Raw genomic sequence first — 21,496 nt, 5'->3', positions numbered from 1 at the left:
GGGGCCTGGCCCTTCCCACGCCGTCCTCCAAACAACCCTGGCTGGGTGGGGAGCCGTGCCCGTTCACGTGCATGTGTCCGTCCACACGGCAGTGTGCAGTGACCCTGGTTAACACGTGTGAACACACTCACGTGCTCACGTGCACACGTATGTGGCCACACAAGAGGGTACGTGCACACACTCAGGGAGGAGCGTAGCCCAGACTTCCCTGAGTCCGGCAGGCCCGGGACTCGGAGGGGCGCGGCCGGTGCGGGGCTGGCGCTCCCGGGCGCCGGCTGAGGCGCGAGCCTGGCGCGCCCCTCGCCTGCGTCCCCCCTGCCAGTTTCGTTGCCCCATCCGCGCAGGGCAGCGGTTGGGGCGCTCCTCGCTCTCCGCCCCCTCTGCCGAAAGAACACTAGCCCCCCACCCCGCCTCCCCCCTCCTTGGTTTTGCGGCCGCGCCTTCTCCTCCCCCGCCCGGCTCCCGCCGCTCGCTTGCTCCCTCCCTCCCTCCCTCGGTCCCTCCTCCCTCCCCGGCTCGCTCCTCGCTCCTCGCGCTCCCTCCCCGCGCCGCGGCAGAGCGCGGAGCCCGGGCGGGAGCCGGTGCGGGAGCCGGAGCGGGCGGCCGGCGACAGCGCAGGCGGCAGCGGCGGCGGGTCCCGGCCCCCGGCCCCGGAGCGCGCGGAGTCCCCACCCGCGCGGCTCCGGCCCCTCTCCCGCCGCGGGGCTCCGAGCAGCATGCGCGGCCGCTGCCTGCCGGCCTCAGCCCTGGCCCCGGCCCCGCTGCGGAGCGCGCCCGGCCTCGACCCCGGCCCCAGCGGCAGAGGCGGCGGCGGCGGCGGCGGCGGCTCCAGGCCGGCCCGGGGCGCGGAACCAGACTCGCCGAGTCCGCGTCGCGCATCCTGAGCGCGCCCGCCCCTCCGCCCGCCGGGGCCGCGGTCTCCCGCCTCCCCACTCCCGCGCCCTTGCCCCGGCCCCGGCTCCGGCTCGGCTCCCGCCCGCGTGGGACAGACAGACGCACAGACAGCCCCGCGTGGACGGCCGGGCGGAGGTGTCGGACGAGGAGGAGGAGGAGACGGAGGAGGGGGCTGGGCAGGGGCTGAAGCCCGGCGGGGGAGACATGCGATTGGCGACCGAGCCGAGCGGACGGACGGTGCGCCCGAGATGCAGGTGAGCCCGGCGGCCGCGGCCCAGCCCCGAGCGGGCAGCCCCGCGGCGAGCTCCCGTGCGGGCCGCCGTTGGCCCGGTTGCGCCCTCCTGGGGCCGCGGGACACCCCAGCACCACCCAGATTCTTCTTTGGGGTCACAGATCTGACCCTCCTGGAGCCTCAGAAATGGAGAGTCCTTTCCCTTTCCTCCCAGCCCAACAAATTCCTTGTTGGCTAGCTGGAACCCCAGAGCTGTGGAGGGGCCCCCGCGGGCTCCTAGTCGGGCTTGTCCACCGTCCTCCTCCCCTTCTGAGCACCATTCATCCTGGAGGGTAAGTCCCTTGCTCAGCGGGGCGGCTACCCCTCTCCTTAGATCCCAGATACCCCTGGCAGCCCTGGCCAGCGCTGGGCACTGGCTAGCTGGAGGGTGCAGGCGAGGGACCAGTTTTCTCCACGGGCTCCAGCCTGGGCACCAGCTCCGTCCCCGACCAGGAGCAACCCCCTTCCAGCTCGAGCCCAAAGAGGGGGAGGAAAGGGGAAATCGGGCGTGGGGAGAGTGCAGGAGAGGCAGTTGGGATTGTGGAGGACCCAGGAACCCTTTAGGGGCCTCCCTTTGTCTGTCTTCAGCCCCAGCTTCTCACCTCCTCCTGCCCCACTTTTCATTCTGAGGCAGCCAGTGGGAGGTGGGAACCAGCTGAGAAAAGGGAGGTGAGGAGGGAGTGTCCTGTTCTGCCTCCCCACTCTCGATGAGGTGGCCAAGGCGCCCCCAGAAGATGTGTCCCTCCGGGTGGCTTCCGCTTGGAGGAGGGGTGGGGCGAGGTCCAGTGGACAGTGCCCTGCCTGCTCCTGGCCGGGCCGCAGCCCAGCCCCAGTGCCCTCCATCCCTCCTTGTGCTGGAGGCATCCCCTTTGTTCTCCGAGGTCCTGGGCTCTGGGGGTTCGGGGGGGGGGAGAAGGGGCGTGAGGGAGGTACTGGGGGGGTGCAGGAGGCCCTGAGGTGGGGGGCAGTGCCATCTGGGCCAGCCCCTTCCCTGCCAGCCCAGCCCACCATCGGTCCTACGTCTTCGTGGTTTGGGCAGCCAGAGAGTTCGAGCCCAGCCTGGCCCGCTGCTCCGGGCTCAGCCCTGCCGGTCATCCCGGCAACAGCTCGGGCACTGGCGCCTCCCGTGCCTAGGGAGCAGTGAGCCGGGCACCCAGGCGGCAAAGCGCCTGGGGCTTACTCACATCCAGCGAGGAGTGCCGATGAGGGAAGAGAGGGTCAGCGGTTCCCAGCCCCTTTGTCCTTATGTGGGACCTGGTCTGCCAGGACAGCTTGCCTGCTTTCTCTCCACTGCCTGAGGCAGGAGAGAGGCAATGAGGCGCCAGAAGGGAGAGGCCAAGAACTCCCCAGAACCCAGATAGGGACTCCTGGCAGCACCCCTATGCCCCTACTGGAGGGGGGCTTAGCAAAGGTGAGGGTAGCCCCCCTGTGATGTGCTCTTTGTCTCTGTCTCCTCCCCCATCCCCTGCCAGTGAAGTGTGAGATGTGCCTTGGTCAAGTCTGCAGTGCTCCCCAGGGCCTTGGTCATCCCAGGGGCCAGATTTGGGGGGGGGCTGGGCTGGGTGTATGCTCAAAGCCCAGGAATCTTGGCTTGTGGGCTGAGGGCCCCCGTGTTGACCAAGGAGAGACTGCCCTGCCCCTTGCAGGAGTCCTTTTTGATCCTAGTAGTCAGGTGCTCCATCCCTGCCTCTGAGCACCCGGGTTTTCCTTTACTAGATATTGTTTTGTAAAACTCGGAATTCCAGAGGGACACCAAAAAACCCCAAATCTCAAATGACCCAAACCTCCTGTGTGGGGGGTTGCTGTTCTCATAAAGCCAGGTGGGACCCCTAGAACCAGTGATGCTCAGCTGGCGCTGCCCCCCGGGTGCCCACCAAAGCAGATGGCTGGGGGGTCACGGCCGGGGCTGAGGGCACGTTCCTGGGGAGAAGTGAACCTGTGCAGTGATTTACACAGGGTCCCCTGGAGGCATCGTGTCCTGTGGGGCTAGTGAAAGGCCAGGGAGGGGAGGCGGTAGATGACAGTGACTTCAGTCAGAGCCTTGCCTTGCTGCTTGCTGGCCAGGGTCTCCTGGTCTAGCTGTTCTGTGTGGCACCTATGGAAAGATGGTAGCTTCCAGCCCCAAGGCCGCCCCCCACCCCCACCCCCCCACCTTCCCAGTGGTTACCCGTTGATGGCTCTCTGTTCTTTTCCCACCAGTTCCTCTACACATCCCCCATGACCTGTCTTGGTCCAGCATCCCTACCCAAGGCCCTCCTCTCTTCTTCTCCTGGCCCCTCCTCGAGGGAGCCTCCTTGAGGCTCTAAGTTACTGATCCTCCTCCTCCAGGCACCCACAGTGAAGAACCACGCTGGTTTGCACTCAATACTGTACCAGCCAAATTAGTTCCTGTGTTTATTTTACACATCCTGGCTGAGCTCTTTGGTTCTGGAGTAGGCCCTCTTATGGCTCCCATGGATTGCCTTGAACACCCTGGGCAATCCTGTCCCCGTCCCCTGGGCTCCCCTGATTGGCCCCTGGGATGGGGAAGACACTGGGAGGCACCAGGGAGCAGCTATGGCTGGTGGCAAGGACTACCTGGAGGGGACACGGTGTCTTCAGCCTGTATGGATGCACAGAGCTAGGTGACATCAAGGGTGCCCCAGGTGGGGTACTTAGTAGCACACACAGGCACTCAGAGAAGGATGGGATTTGCTTGTGGGGGCTGAGGTAGTCAGGGGTCCACCAGAAAGAGAGAGGCTGAGGTGGCAGCAGACTTTGCAGAGACATAAAAACCAGAGGATTCCAGACTGGGGACGGTTCTTTGTAGAAAGAGTGTGGTAAGGCAGGCTCATTTCCAAGTGCATTTGAGGCATTCTTGATACTCACCTCTGTTTATGCATTGAATGAATGGATGAATAGATGGATGGATGAATATCCTTGGGTGAATGAATGAATGAATGAATGAATGAATATCCTTGGGTGCTGTGGAGCCAGTAGAGCTGTGCTGCCAACAATCTCATCCTCATGTGTGCTTGGTTCCTTTGATGTCACTTTATGGTGAACTTGTGGAGTGTGGACCCTGGGGCCAGATCTCAGCCCCACCTCTGCCTAGTTACTTCATCTCATGGGCTTCAGTCTCCTTATCCACAAAGCGAGGGTAACAAAGGCATTTACCTCTAGGAGTGGCAGGAGGATTAAGTATGCTAGCACACTGTGCATTTATTTTTATTTTTATTTAAAACATTTTTAATGTTTTATTTATTTCTGAGAGAGAGAGAGAGAGAGAGAGAGAGAGAGAGAGGCAGTGTGAGCAGGGGAGGGGTCAGGGAGAGAGGGAGACACAGAATCAGAAGCAGTCTCCGGGCTCTGAACTAGCTGTCAGCACAGAGCCCGACGTGGGGCTCGAACCCACAAGCCATGAGATCATGACCTGAGCCGAAGTTAGATGCTTAGCCGGACTGAGCCACCCAGGAGCTCTGACACCGAGCTTTTAGAACAAGGCCTGGTAGGGGCGCCTGGGGGGCTCAGTCAGTTAAGTGGTTAAGCATCTGACATCAGCTCAGATCGTGATCTCACAGCTCGTGTGTTCAAGCCCCATGTCAGGCTCTCTGCTGACAGCTCAGAGCCCAGAGCCTGCTTCAGATTCTGTGTCTTCCTCTCTCTCTGGCCCTCTCCAGCTCATGCTCTGTCTCTCTCTCTCTCTCTCTCTCTCTCTCCTTCAAAAATAAATAAGCATTAAAAAAAAAAATAGAACAATGCCTAGTATACAGTAAGCTCTCAAGAAGTGCTCACTACTCATAGTTTATATCAGTGATGTGTTCGCAATCTTTTTCTTGTAACTGGTGCAAAGATTTGATTTTATATCTGAGGAAACCGAGAGCCAGAGAGGTGGAATGACTTGCCCAAAGTCCCCAGCCCACAAGCTCAGTCTAGAATGCTTTCCTCATTCTAGAGGAAATGCTCAGGGCTCACTGGTCTGGGCATGGCCTGGTGATTAATGAATGGATTTAGCATTAGTGATAACAATAATATAACAACATGGCAGCCCCATTCCCCAACCTGGACAGTAGCATTTTAATAACGATGTACATTTTCCATATGCTCCTCCTCGCTTTATTCCTGGCCACTCTCTGAGGCAGCCACTGTCCTAATTGTCTGTTTCGCATTCCCTTGCCTTTTTAAAGTCATGCATTTTAATGGATAGAAATGGTTCCATTTGTGTTACTTTTGAACTTTGTAAAAAGAACCTGAAACTGTATGCAGCCCTTTAGAATTTGCTTTTTTTCTTCAACATCATATTTGTAAAGCTTCTTCTATATTGTTGCAGATAATGGTAAACGTGGTTCATTTATTTCCATTGATGCGTAATGTTCTGTGATGCGAACATAACACAGTGTGTTTATCTTTTATTGATGGGCATGTGGGTTGTTTCCCTTTTTGTTCTTACAAACAATGCTGCTGTGAACCTTCTTGTCCTGTCTCCTGAGGCAACATGCAGAGTGTTTGGGGCACACAGCTAGGAGCGGAATTGCTGGGCCGAAGGGCATGTTCTTATTCAGCTTTACTCGAAAATGTGCCAAAGTGTTTTCCAAATTGGTTGGACCATTTATGCTTCCCCCCAGCAGGAGAGGAGTGTCCACATTGCCCTGCACCCTTGCCAACACTCCGTATGGCTGGCTGTCTTGGTTTTTACCAAATGATTGGGTGTAAAATGGTGTTACGTTACAGCTTTGATTTGCATTTCCAGAATTCAAGGTTTGTGGTGTATGACATGGGGGTTGAGATGGGCAGCAGCCAGTGTGTAACAGATGCTTAGGAAGTGATTGTCCCTTTCGTACCTCAGCACCTCCAGTCATGGGGTGCTGTCTGTACAAGCCCTGAGCTCAGGGATGGGCAGGAGCAGTCAGGAGGACCCCCCAGGGAAGTGAGGATGACAGAGGAGGCAGCAAGGAGAGATAAGTCCTGCGCAGTTAGAGCCAAAGGAACCCCAGTGGTTTGTGTTCACCCCTAGGATGGGCACAGGGTGATCCTAGCTTTGAGAGGGAGAGAGCCTATGCTTCGTTATTTTAATAACACACAGCCCCCTGAAAAACTCATCTCCACACCCTGGCACCTGGCATGGGGCTTGGCATCGGCGACCTGGGGAACGAATACTGGATGGAACAAACGTATAGTTGTTCTTCCTTCATTCTCACCTCCTTGGGGAGTCCTCCCCGATTGCTCTTGCCCGTTGTGTGAATGAGGGGTGTCTGAGTACGGTGGCTCCTGGGTGTTAGCGAGGTCACCCCAGGAAGCCCTCTGCATACCCACAAAGGCTGAGAAGCTTGGTGCTGGCAAGGTAATTTGAGGCTGCTCCCTCTGCCAGCCTGGTGCACCAACGATTGATTCCAGGCCGCTTTCCCCGCCCGGACCTGGGCCCCTGGAGCTGGTTAGAGACGAGCGACGGGGCTGGCAGAATAATTATGCCTATTTCATGTGACACCCAAATTGATTGCCGCCAGGGTGACATTACCAGGGCATTGTTCCTTGTCTCCAACCTCTTATTACATGTTATTAGGGTGTGTGGTGTGTGTGTGTTTTTCTATTTTTTCCCATTTCAGGGAATTAATCTCTTTCTGCCACCTCCTCTGCTTCCCTCTCTGGAGAACCTGCTCGTGTTGCTGAGAGGGGGTGGGGCCCTGGCCAGCATGCGTCCTCTGCCCAACCCAGCACAGGGCTGGAGATGCAGTTGGGAGGGACTGGCCATCTCACATCCCTTTACTTAGGTGCACGATGGGAGTATAGCTCAGAGCAAAGAGGGGCTGCTGCAGAGGGGTTTCCCTCCCACGTCCGTGATCCGTAATGCTCTGCTTGCATAGCCCTGATGGCAGGCTACTCACTCACTACTACTAAGGCACATCTTCTGTCCTGAGCCAGCTGGTCTTTCAGTTGATTCCTCACACTGAGCTGAATGGGCCTCCCCTAGGACTCTGCCCATGGATTTTGACTCCCTCCCCTTGGCTTGCATTGGACTCTTTGCACCCTCTACCTTCCCCTTAGAGATGTGCAGACTCCTCCCCGCAAGCCTGGGCTCCTCACGAACAGGCAGCTGCGTGATGGCATCACTCGTGCCTGAGCAGAACATGGAACCCACATGCGCCTGACCAGAGGGCACGCTGCCTCTCCATTTGGAGCTCAGTGTACCGGATTGGAAGAATGGGTTTTGGCAAGCGGTTGGACAAGACTCGCTTGAGCAGAGGGGGCTTTGAGCAGTCAGCGGTGATAGAAGGGCAAGTGTTTTTATTTACAAAACCGTGTTATGTATAAAAACAAAACCTCACTGGGCCTTGGTTTAGATGTCTTGAGGGTTGTTTTTAAGTCTTTTACCCTTTTTGAGGCAGAAGTAACTCAGACCTTCACTCGTCTTGATCTAGCCCCGCTGTGGTGTCCTGGCACGGTGCTGGGGAGAGGTGCTGTGGGACCTAGGACAGACCCCTCATTTCCCTCACCCATGGGTGCCTCAAGGGTCACCATGCCTCTGGAGTCAGACAAGTTCAGTAACCTTGGGCAGGTGTCTTGGAACCTCGGTTTCCTCATCAGCGAAGTGGGGTTAATGGTTCCTCCCTCACCGGGTATGTGGTGAGGGTTGGTGGGGTCGTTCGCAAAGCACTCAGTGTATATGTTCGATATAAATGTCTCTTTCCTTCTCCTTCTTTGAATTCTGTGTCCCCGGCCCTGAGAGAACAGTGCAAGGTCTGCTGTCCCCTCTTCTGAATGAGGAGTTTAGAGCCCTGAGATATAAAGCCACTTGGCCACAATCATACAGCTCAGCAGGCCCTTGAACCTACATCCAGGAAGGGCAGTATGCAAGCATGGTCAGGGCAGCCTTGGGTCCAACTGCCTCAGGCCTGATCCCAGCTCCACCGTTTATTGCTGTGTGATTTGTGGCAAACTGCGTCACTTCTCTGTGCCTTGGTTCTCTAATCTGTAAATTCGGGATAACAATACCAACCTAATAAGATTGCCATGAAGATTGAACAAGTTCATATTTGAGTTCATATCATGCTAGCTGTTCGCCTTTGAGCAAGTTACAGAACCTGTTTCTGCTTCTGTTTTTCCCATCTGTAAAATGGGGATAATACCATGGCCTACTTCAACAAGTTGTGGTGGTAGACATGTTTTTTTTTTAAGTTTATTTATTTTGAGAGAGAGAGAAAGTGAGCATGAGAGAGGGAGGGTCAGAGAGGGAGAAAGGGAGAGAGAGAATCCCAAGGAAGTTTCACACTGACATCATAGAGGCCGACACAGGGCTCGATCTCACAAACCACGAGATCATGACCTGAGATGAAACCAAGAGTCAGACACGCAACCAACTGAGCCATCCAGGCGCCCTGAGAAATGAATTTTTATACAGAAAGTGCTTAGAATAATTCCGGGCACACGAAGGCCCTCATTATCATCATTATACGTTTTACGTCTCTGGCCTTCATTGCCCTGCGGATTGCCCTCAGCAAGCTGCTTCCTGCCCTGGGCCTCTGAGGCTGTGAGCTCCTCCTCTTCAAGCTCAAGGCTGATGCCCTCCCAGGTAGGGATTGGCTGGCATCCAGGCTTCCAAAGCCTGAGACGGGCCAATCTGAGCTGTTCCCAAGGAAGAGGAGCCCTGAGGACTGGGGAAACCTGTATGCATGAGGGGGTCTGCCGGGCACCTCCAAGATGAACCTGGGTGGAGGGAGGAGCCAGAGGCCTTCAGGGGCAGCTTCTTGCCCCTTGGAGCCTATGTTGGTATCTTAGACCCAGAGAGGAGGTGGGAAGGGAGATGTAGGGGATGTAGGGGTACGGGGACCTGGGTTTTCCTTGAGCCCCCTCAGGTCACCACATGGGTGCCTGCCAGCGCCTCCTCAATTCTGGGACAGCTCCAATCCAAGCAGGGGTGCCGTCCATTCAGGTGGGCTCAGCACAGACCACAAGGAAGCCTCCTAGAACGAATGGCCCCCTCCCACTGCCCCCAGACTCTCACCTAACAACAAGCCTATGAAGAGGCAGGCAGGGCCCAGAGTGGTCCAGGGCTCACCCAAGGTCATACGGCGGGGCTGACTGGAGCCCAGACCTGGGACCCATGAGCCCCAGGCCCCTTGCTCACCCAGAAGTGGGCTCTTCTAGACCTTGGCCCACCCCTGCTCCTCCCCACCAAGCCGGCCACTCCTGGACGGCAGAGCCTATATATAGAAACCTTTAAACACTAAGATGCTTTGACAATTAAAATTCATAATTTATCCTGAAAACGGCCTGGAGCTGTGGGCTGGCCGGAAGGCTAGCAGCTCCTATGATCAGCTGTGCTCTGGTGGGGTGGGCAGGGGCACCCCTCTCTCAGATGCAGGGGGGCAGGTGCTCGCCCGGGGCCACACACAGGGGCGGCTGCCCTCGCAAACAGGCAGGCGGGCCCACTGTGCCCAGTCAGCACCCTCCAGCCTGGCTGCTGGTGCAGGTGAGCGCCTTTGGGAGCGGCTGGAGTTTCCAAATGCACCGAAGAGATGGGGCTGGCGGCACTGGGCCAGAGAAGGTGTGGAGTGGCAGGAGGAGGGACAGCAGGCAGGCCACCCTGTACACACACACACACACACACACACACACACACACACACACGCCTCAGGGGCCCAGCGACTCTGCCAAAACCAAGAGCAAGAGGAAAATAAAGAATTATACATGACAAAGGACATGACCTCAATTTTCTTCCAGGTTGATTTTTCTCTCCCTGTGGGGGGTGGCTGCAGGAGGAGAAGGGAGAGGGAGAGGACGGGCGCCCCAGAGGAGACAGACAGAGGCCGCCATGCTACCCGCCCGCTGACCGCATAGACTGGGTTTCTCCTGCCGGAGGCCAGCCCGGGCACCACCAGAGCCTTCCCCTCAGGGCTCCCGGTCCGCACATACTCCCTGTGCCAGGGGGCAGCCCCTGCCCATTTAGGCTGGCCAGGGACTGAGTTTCCCCCATTAGCAGCTCACACCTTAAAGCATTATCAGCCGTTCACACCTCAGCAGGGATTAGCTGTAGCAAGCCAGAATGGAGTGGCTTTAGAGGGAGCCTGGGGGACCCCATCTGGATTTGGGGTAGGAGAGAAGCAATTAGGAGTCCCCAGGTGCTCTCCACCCCTGCACACCTTTGCTCTCACTATTCCCTCCCTGGGAAGTGCCTTCCCCCTGCTCCCTTCTTGGCCTGTGGAAATGTATTTGCGTTCCAGCCTGAGCTCTCCTGACACCTCCTCCTCCAGGGAGGCCCGAGGAGGGGCTGTTCTCCTGCTCTCTCTGCCCCTTTGAGGGGAGGGGTGAGGTTCTGTCAGCCCTGGCCCTGCCCTGGGGGCTCTCAATCTCTGGGGGGCTGCAGAAGCTCCGACAGGGAGGAAGGGAGAGCGCAAACAGCAGTGGCAGGCGCTCCTCAGACCCGGGACCCAGAGGGGTTCCCGGCAGGGTGAGCCCTTCTCCAGCTGGATTCTGAAAGCTGAGTGTGAGAGCTCTGGGCATGTGGTGGACAGCCAGCCATTGCTGGGGGAGAGAGACCCTGACCTAGGGTGACCGTTGAGGGCTTTGTAGCCAGGCCTCACCCCTACCCCCCCCCCACCCCTCTGCCGGCCACACAGCCATGGCTGCCTCTGGACAGATACACTTCCCGCTAACACACGTTATCCTTTCATGAAGTGGGTCTGGGGACAGGGCAGGTCACCGGGAATCTGCCTCTGTTCTTTGGTCACCCTGCGTGCGTGCCTTCACTTTTCAGAGTAATCCAAGCTACCTCACCAGGTGATGGTGAGGACAGGGTGTGTGACAGGCCAGGGGCTTGTGACCTGCAGTGGGCGCCCAGGAGTGAAGGAAACAGGAGCTGAGCCTGTGGGACAACTCTCGTTCCGCCTCCCCCCGACCCGTGCCAATGCTCCCGCCCGCTGTCCGGGGAGCCCGTCTTTCTCCTGCGTGCTCTCTGCCCCTCTCTCCTCCTCCCTTTTTTTCCTGTTTCGCCCCCTGTGTGTCTTCTCTGTTGCCCTCACCCTTCCTCTGCTGCTCTTCCGCGCACCTCTTGGTGGCAGAGCTGGACGGAGCCGTCAGCAGACGTTCTGCTGACCCTCAGCCCCCTTCCCAGGCCCGCCACGTCCCTCCTCACTCCCTCCTGCTGCAGAGCCGGCGGTAGAAATGTAGACTGTAGGGTGTCAGGACAGGACGTGAAGGGGCACGCCCGCCTCGTTTTGCACATGGGCAACAGCCTGCTGAGATTGCTCAGGTCACACGGCCAGGCAGAGGTGCCAAGCCCCCAGCAATGGCAGCGGGCACGTCCATGCCCAGGACCCCATGCCTGTATGTGGAGGGGAGCCCCACGCTCCCTGGGGAATGGTGAGTGGGAACACCATGAAATATTGATACCATAAGCCTAAAATAGCGAAGCCTTCCATTCTGTGCTGCAGCCCCGCCTCTCCCCCACCCCGCCCCCAAATGAGGTGAGTTTCTAGCACAGACAATGGCAGCAGGCACAGGAGGAGAAGTTCAGTGTGTTCAACGTACACAGTCGGGGAACGGCTGATGTTGGGTCTGGGGGACAGAGCGCCTGCCTGAGCTCTCTAAGGGCCGAGCCCCCTTTGTGCCCTGGGGCCTCCCCCTGACAGGCCTGCCCCTCCTGCTCTGGCTGTGTTTCCAGAAGAATTCCTGCTTCATACCAGGCAAAGTGACCAGGGGGAACAGAGCTCTGCTGCCCCCTAACTTTGTGCCTAGGCCTGAGGGCACATGAATTCCCTTCCAGAAGCCTCAGTCTCCATCTGTAAAATGGCTACAAAATAACCTCTTTTTAAAAAAATCTCTTAATGTTTTTGTTTAGTTTTGAGAGAGAGAGAGAGAGAGAGAGAGAGAGAGAGAACGGGGGAGGGGCAGAGAGAGAGGGAGACAGAGAATCCGAAGCAGGCTCCATGCTCTGAGCTGTCAGTACAGAGCCCGACGTGGGGCTCGAACCCACTTACTGTGAGATCACAACCTGAGGCAAAGTCGGACACTTAACCAACTGAGCCACCCAGGCGCCCCCAAAATAACCTCTTTTGAATGCTACCTTAAGAGATGGAATGACCCTTGCTCTCTCTCCCCAAGTCTACTCACGGGTGATCCCACCATGCCCTTCTGTCCCCACCAGTCTCCTTTCCCATCCTGAGCACCACAGGGGACAGCCCCACTGGGAGGCCTTTCAGATAGATCCTTCCGGCCCTGGTGGTGCTGCAGTTTGGAACCTGAGCCCCCACTCCTCTTCACCCCGAACCAGGTTTGACAGTGTGACTTTCTAGCTGGTGCAGGTCATTTTCTGTTGTGGGCTCCCTCAGGGAGCCGGGAATCCAGCCTCTCACTGTACAGTGGAGGAAATAGACCAGAGAGGGCAGGCCTTGCCCAAGGTCACACAGCGGAGTGGCTGAGGAACCATATGGGGCTGGTGTGGGGAGCCACTGAGCGAGGCATATACGCCCAGGGCTAGGAGTGAAAGTGTGATGGTGGAGGCCACCCTTTGCGGGTCTGATCAGCTTCCCCCACCGCTCTGGGATCGCGAGGGCTCAGGCTGCCGTAGGCTGGGTATTGCTCTCCCTTAGCCTGCCCACCTGCCTGCTTTCCATGTTTATCCCCTTTGTATTTATTGGTCCAATTTTTAAACTCTTGCCCTTGTGGGAAGCCCTTCAGGGGCCAGGGATCCAAAATAAAACGCTGATTAAAATGCATAAAACACTTCTCTGCAATGGCAGGAGTAACTAGCGGGATCCGCAGTGCCAGGAAGGCAGGAGCAACACATTGCCCGCTCAGCAGTTCTGGCGACCCCCTCCGACACAGCTCTGGCAGCACCCCTAGATGACATGGGCCCCCTGGGGGTGTCAGGCTGGGAGGCGAGGCCCCGTGTGCTGTGCTCCTGCCGTGTCAGCGCGGGCAGGCATCTTAACCTCTCCAGGCCTCAGTTTCCCCACCTTTCAGGACAGCCACTCATCAGGCTCTCAACCCCTGCACAAAGTCTTGCATATACCCTTTCAGAGGACACTCCTGGGTGCTGCTCCGTGAGACAGATGCGCCCGTGACTGTTTGACCACGGATTAAGCATATATCATGGGCGCAGAGCCGGGTGTGGAGGATCTGGAACATATTCCTCTCTTTGTTCAGGTTCCCAGGAAGCTCTCACCTTTCATCGTTAGGCGTGACTTCGTGGTATTCTTTCCTCACTGGCTGGTGTTATCTTTTTATCATCTCGTTGCATAATGTTTTCTGTCAGTTGGCTCAAGTTATTTTTAGAATGAGGTGTGCTATACAGCGGTTACATAACGTCACTACGAATAAGCATAAGGTGCCTCAGTGTTGTGGGAAAGAGATGATTTCTGACTGCATAGGTTCTGGATGGCTTCGTGGAGGAGGTGGCCTTTGGGAAGGGAGGTCACAAAGGCTGCTAGGGCAGGAGGCTGGGAGGGTCCTCCAAAAGGAGATAGTTGAGAGCCAGGACCAGGTTGGGACACCCGGGTGGCTTCACAGGGCAGACTGCTGGGAGAGGAGTACCTGGGTAGGTTGAGGCAGGGTGGTGGTGGCTTTGAACGCCTTATTCTCGTGTATGTGAAGGACTTACCAGCATCTGTGTCCTTGCTGTCCCCCCTGTCAGTCCTCAGCACCCTCTCCAGCTGCCCCCACTTCGCCCATCAGCCTAGCCCTGAGCTGGGTGCTAAAAGTCCTGTTTACCTGTCCAGGTCCCCAGCCCCACACCCGCGCCGGCCCCAGCTGCAGGCCCAATTACTTATTGATCGCCTGTCAGGATGTTTGCTTTTCTGGTGGGTGACTGGAGTGTGTGTGACTGTGGAAAATGGCCCAGTGGGGGCGGGGAGGGGGGAGGCTGAACCACAGGAGTCTGGAGAGAGGATGAGAGGGGCCGAGGGGAGGGGGGCAGGCAAAGCCATCGGGGATAACAAAACCTCGCGGATTCCATAACATGTCCATGACACCCAGAGCCCTCTCTGGTTAATCAGTCACTTGGTCGATCAACAACCAGGGAGCACTGTCAGTCCCGGGAGACTGCTGGAGCACCGGAAGGTGTGTGGCATGTTTCGCAGACTAGAGCTCTGGTCCCGGATCCACCCCCTTCTACAGGCTGTGTTTCCTTAGGCAGCCACAAGTTCTTTGAGCCCCCTTGCCTGAATGGTAGACGTGCAGGTGAAAAGATCTGTGGCCTTGAAAGCAGAGGCTCGGTACAGGTTTGGGGGGGGTGCTGGAAGAGGTGGGAGAAGGGCCTGATCAGGGGCAGAGCTGTGGGGCCCGCCCAGCCTGGACTTCCCCTTCCTGCAGGGAACCCCCCTTGGCATCATGGGTGTGGGGTGTGGGAACAGACAGCAGAGGCCTAAGGGTGGCAGGCTGGGGCGGGATGGATTTCACCCCACCAGTAGCAACTGGGCTACGGTTTGGCCCCCCTTGGCCCACCCCCTGGGGTTTGGAGAAGTCCAGACTAGCCCTCCTAGCTCCCTCCTGACCCTGCTATTCCATGGGATGGAACAGAGGAGGGAAGGAGGAGGTGGGGAGGCAGTCTGGGCACAGGTGGGAGCAGGTAGCCTCTCAACACGGCTGGTAGAGAGTGACGGGGGTGGGGGGGAGACTCACTCCCACGTAGCCCTTGCTTACCCCGCCTGCAGCCTGTACTCAAGCCGGGCCCCCCTCCTAGTGCCACTACTCCTGTCACTGCCACCCAAGCCCACCATGTTCCCCAGTGCCCAGCTGTGACGAGCCTCGTGTCCTCAGTGCTGCGGTTTGGACAGGCACCTCCAGCTGCCGGTGCCGTCCTGGGCTGTGGGAATCTGAACATCTCCACCTCAGACTCACAGCCTCACAGAACCCCGGCTCGAGGAGGAGCGTGATCAGAACCCCGAAAGACAGGCAGGAGGCATCAGGGTAGGGTCCTGGCCTTCTGGCTGGGGTGCCCTCCACTGATCCAGAAACCCCGTTGGGGAGCAGATTCATGGCCACTGACAGGTGCCACTGTGTTTGCTGATGTCCCAGGACGCGGGCTGGGGGCTCAGCTGCAGTGGCCAGCGAGGAGGGCGCTGTGCTGTCTGTGCCTGAGGGAGTTCAGGCTAAAGGCCGTGAGGGTGGCCCCCAGCAGCCTTGGAAGCCCTTGCCTGACAGACTGGGGAGCAGACAGGCTCCTCTGCAGGCTGTTTTCAGAGGCTGCAGCCTTTGAGCCCCTTTGATTCCCTCCATGAGCCCCAAGGGCCACTCAGCAGGTCCGGCTTTCTCCCTGATGAGCCCAGGGGAAGCTGAGGCTCAGGGGATGGGGTGGGGTACGATGTGCGTGCCTGGATCACATTGCCTGTAAAACTTGAGATGTAAAGGAGGTGGATGCTGGGATGCCAATACCAGTCTCCTCAGAGGTGACCCTGTCCTTTTGGTGAACTCCCTCAATCCTAGGGATGCTGGGCAATTCCTTTGGGAGGGCTCTGGGCAGGATAGGGAGCAAGAAGGAAGCAGCAGGTGGCAGGAGGCTCTCTGGCCTGGGCACCGGGACCTCATTCTGAGGTCCCAGGAGCATATGCCACTGCAGACCCCCAGCTCTCTGTGTCAGGGACATCCTGATGGGCAGGAGGGCACAGACTGGGGTCCAGCCAGACGCTTTCCTCTAATTGCCCCCTCTGTCCTGTGCTTGCTCCTGGCTGCAGGTGAGCGAGAGGATGCTGGCGGGGGGCGCGAGGAGCATGCCCAGCCCCCTCCTGGCCTGCTGGCAGCCCATCCTCCTGCTGGTGCTGGGCTCGGTGCTGTCAGGCTCGGCCACCGGCTGCCCGCCCCGCTGTGAGTGCTCCGCCCAGGACCGCGCCGTGCTCTGCCACCGCAGGCGCTTCGTGGCGGTCCCCGAGGGCATCCCCACCGAGACCCGCCTGCTGGACCTGGGCAAGAACCGCATCAAAACGCTCAACCAGGACGAGTTCGCCAGCTTCCCACACCTGGAAGAGCTGGAGCTCAACGAGAACATCGTGAGCGCCGTGGAGCCCGGCGCCTTCAACAACCTCTTCAGCCTCCGGACGCTGGGGCTGCGCAGCAACCGCCTGAAGCTCATCCCCCTGGGCGTCTTCACCGGCCTCAGCAACCTGACCAAGCTGGACATCAGCGAGAACAAGATCGTCATCCTGCTGGACTACATGTTCCAGGACCTGTACAACCTCAAGTCGCTGGAGGTCGGCGACAACGACCTCGTCTACATCTCCCACCGCGCCTTCAGCGGCCTCAACAGCCTGGAGCAGCTGACGCTCGAGAAATGCAACCTGACCTCCATCCCCACCGAGGCGCTGTCCCACCTGCACAGTCTCATTGTCCTGCGGCTCCGGCACCTCAACATCAACGCCATCCGGGACTATTCCTTCAAGAGGTTGTACCGGCTCAAGGTCTTGGAGATCTCCCACTGGCCCTACTTGGACACCATGACACCCAACTGCCTCTATGGCCTCAACCTGACATCCCTGTCCATCACGCACTGCAATCTGACCGCCGTGCCCTACCTGGCCGTGCGCCACCTGGTCTATCTCCGCTTCCTCAACCTCTCCTACAACCCCATCAGCACCATCGAGGGTGCCATGCTGCATGAGCTGCTGCGGCTGCAGGAGATTCAGCTGGTAGGCGGGCAGCTGGCTGTGGTGGAGCCCTACGCCTTCCGCGGCCTCAACTACCTGCGTGTGCTCAACGTCTCGGGCAACCAGCTGACCACCCTGGAGGAGTCGGCCTTCCACTCGGTGGGCAACCTGGAGACGCTCATCCTGGACTCCAACCCGCTGGCCTGCGACTGCCGGCTCCTGTGGGTGTTCCGGCGCCGCTGGCGGCTTAACTTCAACCGGCAGCAGCCCACGTGCGCCACCCCCGAATTCGTCCAGGGCAAGGAGTTCAAGGACTTCCCCGACGTGCTCCTGCCCAACTACTTCACCTGCCGCCGCGCCCGCATCCGGGACCGCAAAGCCCAGCAGGTGTTTGTGGACGAGGGCCACACGGTGCAATTTGTGTGCCGGGCCGACGGCGACCCGCCGCCCGCCATCCTCTGGCTCTCGCCCCGCAAGCACCTGGTCTCGGCCAAGAGCAACGGGCGGCTCACGGTCTTCCCCGACGGCACGCTGGAGGTGCGCTACGCCCAGGTCCAGGACAATGGCACATACCTGTGCATCGCGGCCAACGCGGGCGGCAACGACTCCATGCCAGCCCACCTGCATGTGCGCAGCTACTCGCCCGACTGGCCCCATCAGCCCAACAAGACCTTCGCCTTCATCTCCAACCAGCCGGGCGAGGGAGAGGCCAACAGCACCCGAGCCACCGTGCCTTTCCCCTTCGACATCAAGACCCTCATCATTGCCACCACCATGGGCTTCATCTCTTTCCTGGGCGTCGTCCTCTTCTGCCTGGTGCTCCTCTTTCTCTGGAGCCGGGGCAAGGGCAACACGAAGCACAACATCGAGATCGAGTACGTGCCCCGCAAGTCGGACGCAGGCATCAGCTCTGCCGACGCGCCCCGCAAGTTCAATATGAAGATGATATGAGGGCGGGGCGGGGGGGGCAGGGACCCCCGGGGCGAGCTGGGCAGGGGAAGGGGCCTGGCCGCCATACGCTCGCTCCTCAGTCTTCCCGCCTCCTCCCTGCCCCTCCACACACACTCTTTTTCTTCCTCCCAGCCCCGCTCCCTGCTGCCCCCCAACCCCCCTCCACCGGCCCTCACCACCTGCCCCCTTCCTAGCAGGACCTCAACAGCCCAGTCCTGGGGACCCCACCTGCACAGGGGCACTCGTTGACAGACTGGAGTCGGAAGCTGACAGACCGACATGCAGCACAGTCAATAATTCAATAAAAAAAAAAGTTACGAACTTCCTCTGTAACTTGGGTTTCAATAATTATGGATTTTTATGAAAACTTGAAATAATAAAAAGAGAAAAAAAACGCTATTTCCTATAGCTAGTCGGAATGCAAACTTTTGACGTCCTGATTGCTCCAGGGCCCTCTTCCAACTCAGTTTCTTGTTTTTCTCTTCCTCCTCCTCCTTCTCTTCCTCCTTTCTCTTCTCTTCCCCTATGGGGAGGGATCACTCAGGAAAACAGGAAAGGAGGTTTGAGCCCCGCCTGCCTGGGCGGCCGACATGAGCGGGCAGCGGGGCAGGTGTGGGCCCAGCTCTGGGCTGATGTTTGCAGGGAGCAGGTGGAGGAGACAGGGCTGCCTGATGGGGGTGGGGGCTGTCTGCCAAGCTGCCAGGAAGCGCTACTGCCAGGGGCTGGGGGGGAGGCCTGGCTCGGGTGTGGCCGAGACTCTGGACAGGGGCTGGGGTCCTCCGGAGGACGGCACGGTCAGTGGAGAGAGCCAGGGGCTGGGGGGCGGGACCGAGGCCTAGCTTCTGGTTCCAGCTCTGCTGCTGACTTATCATGTGGCTTCCAACAGGTCGTTGACCCTTTCTGGGCCTCAGTCTCCACATCTGTACAAATGGAAACGTTACTCCCCGCCCTGCCTACCTCACAGGGCTGTTGTGAGGAATTGATGAGATGATGTATGTGAAACACTTTGTAACCTGTAAAGCGCTGTGCACATGTGTGGGTGACTGTTCTCATTATGGTCCTTATTATCTCACTGTCGGGGATGGGGTCTCCGTCGGGTCAGGGTTGGGGGCGTACCTGGGGAGGGCCGCTCCAGGGGCTTTCAAAAGCTCCTCCCAGGACAGCGGTCCAGGCCACCGCCATACTCTGAGCCTAGCCTGGGCTCTGAAGAGCCATGGGGTTGGGGGTCTATGCTTTCAAGCTCCCCTGGAGGGTCAGAAGCGGCCCCGCCAACTCACACCAAACCTAGCCACACCAGACTCCGCCCTGGAAAGGCATGTCCCGGGTGGCGGAAGTACGAAGAGCCAGTCAGGTCACCTTGTAACTTCCCCTGACTCCGTGGGCCCTGGCTCAAGAAGCTGGGCCAGCAGCCCATGTGCTCACCCCAACCTCCGTCAGGCAGGGAGGGCCCCAGGGTTAGGGAGGCCTGGCTTCTCCCCTCCGTCTCCTCTTTCTCTTCGGGGACTACTCCATTCCGCCCCATGGCGAGCCCAGGATGATCTGCTCCCTGTTGGTCCTCAGGTTGTGGGGGAATCCGGCGCTGCAGGAACCGACGGGCACAGGCTTAGCCGAATGGGAAGGGGAAGCGATGGGGAGGTCAGCACTTGGCAACACGACTTCAGAATGTAGCCCCTCTGATCAGGGCTCTTCCTGGGGCTCACACCCACAACCCAACCTGGCATGGGCTAGGTACCTGCGTGCCTAGCACCTTCTAAACCAAGCCTCCGGTGGAGTGGCCCGGGGAGCAGAGTCTTGCAGGGGGGAGCAGAGTCTTGCAGGGAGTTGGCACTCACATTCATTCATTCATTCACGCATGCATTCATTCATTCATTCATTCGATCTACAGATGGACCTGAGAACATGCTCTGCTCTCAGTTCCTAGCTGATGCAACTTACAGCCAACAGCTGGGCCAGACTTCCCCAGCTCCCCTCTCCCAGCAACAACCCCAGGACTGTCCCTGATTCTGGGGAAACCTCAAGCCCTCAGAACGATCGTTTCCCCCCTTGGAAGAAACAGGAGCCTCTCTCCATAGGCTTCAGGAAGGTTGGTGTGGAAAAGGTTGAAGGTCCTGCGGAGCAGCCTAGACTAGTGATTACAGGCTCTGAGGTTTGAAGTCCAATCTGGGTTATGATCCTGTCACAGCTGTTGGGGATTGTTACTTAACTCCTCCGAACCTCAGTCTGCTTATCCAAAACATAAAGATGATCTTACTACTTTTGGTTGTTAGGACGTTAAATGAAGAAGCATAGGTATGTTGAATCGATGTGGTGCCTGGCACTGTGAGCCCTCTCCCAGTGCTGGTGGTGATTACTATCAAGGACAGCTCTGGTACAGATATAGAGACTGAGGATCAGAGAGAGTGGTAGCTTAGTGAAAGCCACACAGCTTCTAGGTGACAGGACCAGAGCCTGGCAGTTCCAGACTCCCAGAGCCATAGCCTTCTCAGCCTGGCTTGGGACTTCTCAGAGCCAGGCCTGGGGACCCCCATCTGGCAGGAGACCCCTGGGGGTACAGGAGCAGTGAGGGGAGTCCTTGAGCAAGGGGCTGGCTTGTACACCACAAGAGGCCCCAAGACTCTGATAGGCCTGCTCACCTTCAGAGAGACCAGAGCACGACTCTCCATGGCCCCAGCTCTGGATACCTTGGTGGGCACTGTTCTCCCTCAGGAGCCAATGAGCCAGTGAGTAACAATGGGATGCCTGGGGCTTCATAATGTGTGGGAAAAGCAAAAGATCAACCAGTTTACTCCTGGCTACTTGTGAGGCAGCCAGACCTCTGAGGAAGCTCAAGGACCCAAGAAAATTGTGGGGCTGTTTTCAGATCAGGGAGGGAGTCATTTTGGGGGAATGTGAATGCCCAGAGCAGGAGGCTGGGTTGGCCCAAGCAAAGGCAGCCTGGGCTTTAGTACAGCCCCTTCTTAGCTGTGGAACCTCCATCCATAGCAAAGAAGAATGGGCTCACCTGCTAAGAGCCCTGGCCAGATTTAAGGGGGGAATAGGCTGGAAAGTCAGGCTGAAGAGGTTACTTTGTCCATGGCCTGCGAGCCTCTGGTGGGGAAAGAGGAGGAGCAGATATCCTCAGCTCCACCTGTGTGTGGGGCACCCCACCCACTGGGAGCCTGAAGCCGGAGGTGGTCTGGGTGGCCCCTGTTCGCACACAGTCCTAGCTAGGCAGGCCTGCCTCAGACCCGATGGGGTTGTGGGGTCTGCACGTCCTGCCTGACAGGAAGCTGGCTGCTCTGGGTCCAAGCAACTGGGGAGAAGGCAAGATCCTGAATCCTGTGAGTCCAGCCTGCTGGCCAGGAGACCAAGACTCGAGGCAGCCTCCAGGTCTGCTCCTCCATGAGGCAGGTATGCCTTAAAGAAAAGGGAGGTAAGACTGGGAGCCTACCCTGGGCAGGCGCGTGAATGCGGACAAAGATGGCACCCAGCAGGGTGAGTCTTAGTGGCAAGCACCCGGATCACCACCACCCCTGCTCCACCCCTGCTTTACCCTTCACAAGTGAGAATCTCGGGCTCAGAGAGGGGAAGTAACCCGCTCAGAGTCACACAGCAGAGTGACGGCTGGGCGTGAGCTTTAGAGTCAGGCAGACCTTGGTTTAAATCCCATCTCAGGTGTGACAGCTGTTTGCTGTGCCATAATTACCACCTTATTAGCATGGCATCCTTGTGGACAAGCAGGGGAGTGGTAGTTGAACTCAGGAACTGGGGAGGAAAGGGACTGTATGGGGGACAGTGAGTAACAAAAGGAGCTGAACCTTCAAATGAGACTGGGGTAGAAGCCAAGCCT

At 58.3% G+C, this 21,496-nt stretch overlaps 1 protein-coding gene across 2 annotated transcripts in view; it reads left to right on the top strand.

The window, feature by feature from the left end:
- The window catches only part of LINGO1 (leucine rich repeat and Ig domain containing 1), a 76,394-nt gene extending 57,684 nt beyond the window's left edge, over positions 1 to 18,710 (top strand). The window contains exons 1-2 of one of the 2 annotated variants that reach the window (XM_039238246.1): positions 684 to 1,148; positions 15,811 to 18,710. In XM_039238246.1, the coding sequence (XP_039094177.1) occupies positions 1,143 to 1,148; positions 15,811 to 17,667 (1,863 nt within the window). In that variant the 5' untranslated portion in view covers positions 684 to 1,142 and the 3' untranslated portion in view covers positions 17,668 to 18,710. Of the gene's footprint in view, positions 1 to 683; positions 1,149 to 15,810 lie in introns of those variants that run through there. The other variant, XM_039238247.1, reaches the window with a different exon arrangement.
- Positions 18,711 to 21,496: the final 2,786 nt, after the last annotated feature.

This window comes from Hyaena hyaena, unplaced genomic scaffold, assembly GCF_003009895.1.
Source record: "Hyaena hyaena isolate Hyena2069 unplaced genomic scaffold, ASM300989v1 scaffold_137, whole genome shotgun sequence".
Taxonomy (NCBI): domain Eukaryota; kingdom Metazoa; phylum Chordata; class Mammalia; order Carnivora; family Hyaenidae; genus Hyaena; species Hyaena hyaena.
This window is presented reverse-complemented; position numbering and strand designations above follow the sequence as displayed.